This window comes from Propithecus coquereli, unplaced genomic scaffold, assembly GCF_000956105.1.
Source record: "Propithecus coquereli isolate 6110/MARCELLA unplaced genomic scaffold, Pcoq_1.0 Scaffold587, whole genome shotgun sequence".
NCBI lineage: Eukaryota > Metazoa > Chordata > Mammalia > Primates > Indriidae > Propithecus > Propithecus coquereli.
The window spans coordinates 296,241-304,778 of NW_012151807.1; the positions used below are offsets into that span (position 1 = coordinate 296,241).

General features: G+C 54.2%; 1 protein-coding gene across 1 annotated transcript in view; it reads right to left on the reverse strand.

The window, feature by feature from the left end:
- The window catches only part of ITPR3 (inositol 1,4,5-trisphosphate receptor, type 3), a 63,573-nt gene that overhangs the window by 42,986 nt on the left and 12,049 nt on the right, over positions 1-8,538 (reverse strand). Inside the window, exon 2 of the mRNA XM_012658447.1 lies at positions 5,783-5,853. Coding sequence (XP_012513901.1) covers positions 5,783-5,853 — 71 coding nt within the window. The remainder of the gene's footprint in view (positions 1-5,782; positions 5,854-8,538) is intronic.

Consider the following 8,538-nt stretch of genomic DNA (forward strand, 5'->3'; position numbering starts at 1 on the left):
AAGAGTTTGAGGCTGCAGTAAGCTATGACCCAGCCACTGCACTCCAGCCTGGGAGACAGAGAGAGACCCACCTCTTAAAAAAAGGAAAATGTCAGACCATGCGCAATGGCTCACACCTGTAATCCTCACACTCTGGGAGGCCCAGGCAGGAGGATCACTTGAGCTCAGGAGTTTGAGACCAGCCTGAGCAACAGTAAGACTCCATCTCCGGGGGCAGGGGAGGGGGTCAATGGACATTCACCTGAAACTGACTAAGGTGTCTAATACTCCAAAAGCCCACTGCCAGCTCACCAGGTGCAGTGGCTCATGCCTGTAATCCTAACACTCTGGGAGGCTGAAGCAAGAGGATTGCTTGAAGCCAGGAGTTTGAGACCAGCCTGAACAAGACTGAGACCCCCACCCACTCCAGCCTGGGGAATGGAACGAGACTCCGTTTCAAAAAATAAACAAACAAACGCCCACTGACACTGCATTGAACCATCCTGGAGTAGGGGGAGCTTCAAAAGTTACAAATTCCCAGGCCTCCCACAGATCGTGACAGGTCTGGTATGGGCCTGGAAACGTGCACTGTTAAAGGCACCTCGCCCACCCTCTCTACCCAGATGGTTCTGCTGCTCGACCAAGCACCAGTGCTGGCTCAAGGACAGAGCAGGTTACACAGTCACAATGATGTATGAGCTCTGCATGAAATAATGTCATAATCAGTTTCCAATTGTATTGAGTATTTAGACTGAACCAATAGAACAAAACTCCAAAGATAAAATGAAGAGGAGAGGACGGAGAGGTCACTCAGTCTTGAGGATGTGAGAACAGAAGTGTGCGTGGCAGCAGCTTAGGACGGAGACATAGGCCGGGCACTGGAGGAGGAGGCAGAACAAGGAAAAAGGGGTAACTGGGCTTTATAAAGGTGACCTTGGAGAATCTCCAGCTGCAACAGGCTACTGTTGGGAGGATGGGGAGTGTGGGAAGGGGCCGCTGGAGCTAAATTCTTACCTATCTTAGAAGGCACAAATAGCTGCTATTTAAAATCGGTTAGTCAAGAAACAGTGGAATAAGCATAACATTTGGAGAAGAAACCAAGAAAAGAGTTAAAAGGCAGATGCCTTGCCCTCTGCCCCGGCAGCCTCACTGCCCCGCATGCACTTACGCAAAATGACCCTGGACCAGGTTCTTCGCCACAGCACTGTCAGGAATAATAAAGGATTGGGAACAGCCCGAGAGTCCATCTGGAGGGGACTGGTGAAATAAATTGCAGTAGTGCCTCATAATGCAATTCTATGCAGCCATGAGAAAGAGAAATTCTGACACGTGCTACAACACGTATGAGCCTCGAGGACATCATGCTAAGTGAAATAAGCCAGCCACAGAAAGACAAATGCTATGTGATTCTACTATACGAGGTATCTAAAGCAGTCAAATTCATAGAGACAGAAAGTAGAATGGTTGTCAGGGGATAGTGGGCAGGAGGAATGGGGAGTTAGTGCTTAATGGGTACAGAGTTTTAGTTTTGCAAGTTGACAGGAGTTCTGTGGATGGATGTGGTGATGGCTGTACAGAAATGAAAATGGGCTGGGCGCGGTGGCTCATGCCCGGAATCCCAGCACTCTGGGAGGCCGAGGCGGGAGGATGGCTTGAGGTCAGGAGTTCAAGACCAGCCTGAGCAAGAGTGAGACCCCCCATCTCTACCAAAAAGAAAGTAAAAAAACCCAGCCGGGCATTGTGGCTGAATGCCTATAGTCCCAGCTACCCAGGAGGCTGAAGCAGGAGGATCACCTGAGCCCAGGAGTTTGAGGTTGCTGTGAGCTGTGATGATGCCACTGCACTCTAGCCTGGGCAAAAGAGTGAGACTCTGTCTCAACAAGAACAAAGCAGGCCGGGCGCGGTGGCTCACGCCTGTAATCCTAGCACTCTGGGAGGCCGAGGCAGGATGATTGCTTGAGCCAGGAGTTTGAGATGCTGTGAGCTAGGCTGATGCCACGGCACTCTAGCTCGGGCAACAGAGTGAGACTCTGTCTCAAAACAGAGAGAGTTAAAAACGGTTAAGATGATAAACTTCATTATGTATATTTTACCACAATTAAAAATAAATAACTTTTATTAAATGCATAAAACTATGTAATTTGTAGGAATGCTATTTTCACATTGTTGTCCAGGATATGGAATTAAAACGAATATATTTAACAAAAGAGAGTTTGAACTTCCACATGTCAATATAGAAAGATCTCCAGTAGGATCTGCCCATACTCAGATTTAGAGAGCAAAGCCAGCAAAGAACAGAATAGTGTATGTAGAATGCTACATTTGTGTAAGAAAAGGGGGAAATCTGAATATATGTTTGTATTTGCACAGAGGAACACTGGAGGGGACACAGAAACTAATGACAGTGATCACCTGAAAAAGCAGCCGTGAAGGAGGGGAGGCGGGGCGGGCACAGCCCGGGAGCAGACTCTCAGTGTATATTTGTACAACATTTCGATGCTTTAATGATAAATTACCTGGAGAGGGGGACAGGAGGTGAGTGAGGGTGGGGTGGAGGAGCCAGGCTTTCCTCCAGATCCTAGAGCATGTATTTATATTACTTTCATAAAAAGAAAAAACAAGAATAACAAAATTTCAAGTGGCCGATAAAAATGAGAAGACGCTCAGCATCACCAGCAGGCAGAGAAATGCAAACGGAGACCACGGTAAGACGCCGTTTCACACCCGGCAGGCTGGAAGAAGTGTACGTGGGACAGAACCTGGCGTGCCAAGGATGTGGGCAGAGCCCGGGGAGCTGCCCCCTCGGCCTGGGGGTGTGGAGGTGACAGCCCCTGTGGAAGGCAACGGGGTCATTTCTCCTGTGAGGAAAGAGCATTGGTCCCACCCAGCCATGCCCCTCCTCGGCACCCACCGAAGGAACCCGTGCCCCGGAGCCAAGGAGGCCCAGCGCAGCACGGGGGCGACGGCCAAAACCGGAAATGGACTAAATGTCCACCAGTGAGAACACCAATAAATGGGCTGCCGTTTATCACCCCGTGGAATGGCATGTAGCAATTAGCTGAACTAGAGCCACAAATAAATCTCAAAACCAGTTTAGAATGAAAAAAGCACAGAAAGATTTGTGCAGAAGGCCATCTTTAATATACAGGGTTCGAAAAATAGGAAATGTCCTGTATCCGTGGATATATCTTTATGGACTAACAGCGAAAGCATTCAAACAGGCCCTGAATGACACACCCATTTCTGACCAGTGTTTGCCTCTGGAGAGGGGAAGGGAGGAATATGCAGGGGCTTTAGCTGCAGCTATATTATTTCTTTAAAAGTAAAAAGCTCTAAAATAAACATGACGAAAAGGATCTGACAAAGCTCAGCAGTGGGTACACGTGGGGGTGTGTTATTTTTTCTTTACTTCTGTGTAGAGTCGAAATATGTCTTAATAACAATGACAATAAACTGGGCTTGGAGCATAGAGGGGCAAAGAGGAGGTGTGGGCTGGGGGTCCACAGAGGGAGGCCACTCAGCACTCCCTGGCACCTGTCCCCACCAGTCTGAGCCACTAAGCGACTGCCACACACTTGTCCTGGGGTTGCCGTGGCTGGGGGTGCGAGCTCTGAGCTTCCCAGAGGGAGACCTGGAGACCGTTCCTGCGCTGTGGGTCTCCCCGTGCCCAACGGGCGGAGAAGGAGTGGGAGAATGGAGTCGGAAGCCCCTCTTCCCCCTCACTCTGCTGGCTGGGCCCCGGGAGGCCATGGGGACCCCAGGGTAACCCAGGAATCCTGGGGTGGGCCCTGCCCACAGGCTTTGGGGAAATGGAGAGGAAGAGAAGGGGGAGTGGGAAGGAGTCAGGGGGGAGGAGGGCAGGAAGTCAATGGAGCATTTGTTCTGCTAAGTGGCTTTTTTGTTGTCAAAAATTGGCCCCAAACTCTGTCCACCGGCAGCCTAGGGCAAGTGCTGCTCAGCCACACCCACCTCCCTGTCACCAGCCTGTCACACCACAAAGCTGCCTGCACACACCTCCACACAAGCCCTCCGCCTCCAGCCCCCAGCCCCTCAGCCCCTCATCACTCTCTCTCCCTAAGTTCCTCCCAGGAACTCCCTTAATCCCTCCTCTAACAGCCTCTTCAAAGCTCTCCTTCTTCTGGCTGCAGGAGAGGCCGGGCCACCAGTCTCTACCCGCCCTCAGCCTCAGGGACCCAGGGCAGGTGCGATCAGACCCGCGCCTCCAGGCAGGGGCCTGCACGAGCACCCTGAAACCCGTAGAGCCTGGGCCCAGTGGCTTCCAGGCTGAGCTCAGCCAGGGGCCTTCTGGGCGGGTCACATCAGTGGGACATGGGCAGGCCTGAGAGAGGGGGCAGGGGCAGGAGGGAGCAGGAGGGGCCACTGCATGCATTTATCCCTCACAGGGGTGCCCGCACCCACCATGTGGCAGACGCTGCAGGTCAAACAGTAAACAAGCAAGACCAACAGAAATCCCTGCCTGCCCTGCCCTGGAGGAGCTGACACTCCAGTAAGGGAGGCAAGCGGCAAAGAAAAATAATTCAATGCGTGGAGCACAGCAGATTCACGCCATGGGGAGAAGCAAAGCAGGAAGGGAGACGGGCACTCTCATGCTGCGGGTCAGGAAAGGCCCCCTGAAGCCTGAGGCTGCTGAGCGGGAGTCCCACGGACATTTGGAGTAAGAACGTTCCAGGCAGAGGGCACAGCCAGTGCAGGGGGCAGAGGTGGGAGCGTGGCTGACAAACACGAGGACAGCAGGGAGGCGGTGTGGCTGCGGAGAAGTGGGAGACGGGAAGGGGTGGGGGATGAGGGAGAAAGGCAGGGGCCAGGCGGACAGGGCTGAGGGGTCTGTGGTAGTGAGGGGCGCCCACATGCCCCCCCGCCCAGAAAGCCCCCACTCGGATGCCCATGTGATGGAAGCGGGAACAAAACAGCAGACGTGGGCCCCTCTTCAGGCGGAGAGGAACCCTGCCCCGCACGCAGCAGCAGCCAGCCGAGGGGCTTCACGGTTGTCTTAGATCCCACCCCCCCTTCCAGCATCCCTCTCAAGGACAATCTTGGCTAATCCCTCCTGAGCAGCTGTGGTGGGGACAGGCTTGGCATGTTGCTGCCTGCCCCGCCCTGCCCGCCACACCCAGGACCTGCCTGGCTGTCAGGCCCTCTCATCCCTCACAGGTAATCGCAACAATAGCACCTTACCCCGGCTTGGCACAGTGACAGCCAGGATGTCGCTCAACCCTCACAGAGGCCCTCAGGGATGCTGGGCCGGGCGGAGGAGCCCAAGGACCACTGGCCCTAGGTCACAGCGCAGAGCCGGGCTAGGCTCCAGGGGCCCCCCTAGCGCAGGAGTCACCAGCGGGGCCGAGCTGAGGACACAACCAGGGTCACAGAGTCCTGGAAACCATTAGTCCAACCCCCTTCTGTCCAGAGGAGAGACTGAGGCACAGGGAGGGGCTCTCAGCGTGGCCTCCTATAAAGCCCGAGGCGATTCTATTTCCCACCCCTGTTCCCCCAGAAGACGCCCAGTCCTGCAGACAAAGAAAGCCCTGTGGCTGGTGGGGAGTTCGGGGAGAATGGTCCCCAGCCAGGAGTGGGTGCGCCCCTGAGAGGTGGGGTGTGGCCCCAGACGATGAAGGCAGAGGTGTGTCTGTGCCAGGGTGTTGGCGGTGCGGGCCAAGGGGGGCTCCGCTGCCAGCAGAGCGAGGCTGCGGGGCAGCGCCTCATCCACCCGGCCACCGGGGCCGAAGGCGGTTGAAGAAATTCAGTCCCAGGCCCGGGACAGGCAGCCTGGGGTGGGGGCCCTTACCTCGGAACTTCTTAGGGGGGTTGTCCAGGTCCCCAGCCGCCGGCTCCACCACACAGCGGTCATCCACCAGCCTGGGGGGAAAGGCAGCTGCATCAGTGGGACAGAAGGGACCATGTCCCCACAGCATCCCTCCCCCCTTGGAGGAGGGGATTCCAGGGCACCAGTGAGACTTCCCCAAGCCCCCTAAGAGACTGCCTGCATCACTGCCAAGCCCCCACCATCAAGCGCTTCTCTTTCCACCACTTTCCACCAGGCAAGCTCTCTTGGGTGAGCGTGGGAGGACACCCCGAAGAACCCAGAGACACCCAGCCCACGCCGACCCCCTGCGACTTGGCTGCAGTCGTGCACGCTGCAGATGAAACTCCTGTCACAGCCCTGAGACCTGCCGCCCCCACCAAAAGGCCAGTGGGCAGATAGGGGAGGGAAAGGGACCCAGAGACAAAGGCCGAGAGGAGACGGAGAGACAGACAGGCGGAAAGAAAGATAAAAAGGAAGAGAACAGACAGCAAGGGGCTAGAGACAGACAGACGAGAGAAGCTTATGAGACGCCAAACCAGGGGCCTGAGTCTTCAGGTCTCAGAGGCAGGACAGGGAGTCTCACGCCTTCCCTCTCTCAGGCCCGTGCCATCCTCTGCAACCACCCAGCCACCACCCACCCCTGCATCTAAAACTTTTCAACGCCCCTCAGCCTCTAGGACAAAGTGTGACAATCACCCACCATTTCAAAGGCCAGCTCTATCTCAGCACCCTCACATCTGTTGCCTCTGAATTCTCACCAACTTCCCAACAAGGGGACAGTCATTCGTGCCATTTTACAGAGAAGAAAACTGAGTCTGAAGATTAAATAACTTGCCTGAAGTCACAGAGCTGATTCAAAGCCCACGATCCTTCTGCACACCCCCTCCTTGGCTAATAAGGTCTTTTGTGATCTGACCTCTACCCACTCCCTAGCACAATTTCCTTGCTCCAACTGTATGAAACCTCCAGTTGACCCCCAAGGTCCACAGAGCGCTCATCTCTCTGAGGTGCCTCTCTCCTACTCTGCAAGGCCTTCCTCGGCCAGTACGTCCCTCTCTGTGGGGCTCCCGCCCCCAAGTTACAGCTCCTGGTCTTGGCCTCTCCTGCAGCTGTGTCTCCTTCTACTTCTACACCTGCTGTGTCCACACTGTGAGTCCCCTGGGGATGGGACCGCTGTGGTTTTTTTCTTTGGAATCACCAGCACTTTGCACAATGCAGAATATTAAGATATAATAAGAAATACATATTTGAACTTCCTTCGTCCTGGCTGCTGGCCAGAGTTCCTAAGCCCTTGTAACTTCCTAAGCGATAAGGATAAGAGTGATAAGAGCATCTTTTGTTATAGTATTTGGATTTTTGTTTCCAGTTCCCGAAATAGCTCAGGAACAATAAAGATTAAAAGGTTTGAGTTTGTTCATACCAAGCCCCCTTCAACCACACCTGAATTTGTGTTAATGAGCTAACAATTGGAAAGCCCCTAAAGATGGGGAGGCTGGGACCTCACCATGTGATTGGGGGGTTGAAATTTTCAGCCCCAACACCCCCATCACGACTGCCTCCTGGGAGGGGAGAGCTGCTGAAGGTTAAGTTGGTTCACCAATGGCCAATGGTTTAATCAATCACACCTACGTGAAGAGCCCTCCATGAAAACCAAAAGGGCCAGGCTGGGAGAGTTTCTGGGTTTGTGAACATGCGGAGGTGCTGGGAGCAGGGTGCCCCCGCAGAGAGCCTGGGAGCCCCCAACCCCTTCCCACATACCTCGCCCTATGCGTTGCTTCTGTCTGGCTGTTCCTGAGCTGTAGCCTTTTACAATAAACCAGTAATTTAGTAAGTAAATGTTTTTCTGAGTTCTGTGAGCCATTCTAGCAAATTATCAAACATGAAGAGGGGGTTCTGGGAACCCCTAATTTATAGCTGGTCGGTCGGAAGCACTGGAGGCCCAGACTTGCGACTGGTATCTGAAGTGGCGGCAGCCCTGGGGACTGGGCCCTCAACCTGTGGGCTCTGACCCTAACTCTAGGCAGATAGTGTCGGAACTGAAGTAAATTGTAGGACATCCAGTTGGTATCCACAGAGAACTGGACAACTAACTGCCTCATGCTTTCCTGTACTGTTATTTGATTTTCTAATTCTATTTTGTTATTATTTCCATTTTGCAGGCAGGGAAACCAGAGCATGGAGAGGTTAACAATCTGCAGAGCCGGACAATGCACAGGTGTCAGAGCGGGAGCTGGCAGCACCTCATGGCGACAGCAGGGGAGAGAGGGCCTCAGTCTCTATTCCTCTCTCAGCCTCCGCATTGCATTGCTCAGTCCCGGCCCCCCTGCCTTCTCCATCTGCACTCCCAACCCTGGTCGTGGCAGCCACACCCATGGGCGCAAAGGGGCAGCACTCATACACTCACCGAGAACTCCCACCTCCCACTCCCCTGCCAAACCCCAGGCTCAGAGACCTAATTGCCTGCTCTGCTGGGACGTCCCCAGGCATCTCACACTCAGCAGGTGCACACTGAGCTCAGGGGCTTCGCTGGAATGTGCTCCTCTCAGAGCTCTCCCTCCCAGTCTAGTAATGGCAACTCCTCCCCTCCAACAGCAGGGGCCAAAACTCGACCAATCCTCAGCTCCGCTCTTGCTCATGCCTCACACCTCACACCTAACCCTGTCAGGAGATCCCGTGGGCTCTATCTTCAAAACAGATGCAAATCTGACATCTTCTTGTCAGTCACTTCCACCACACCC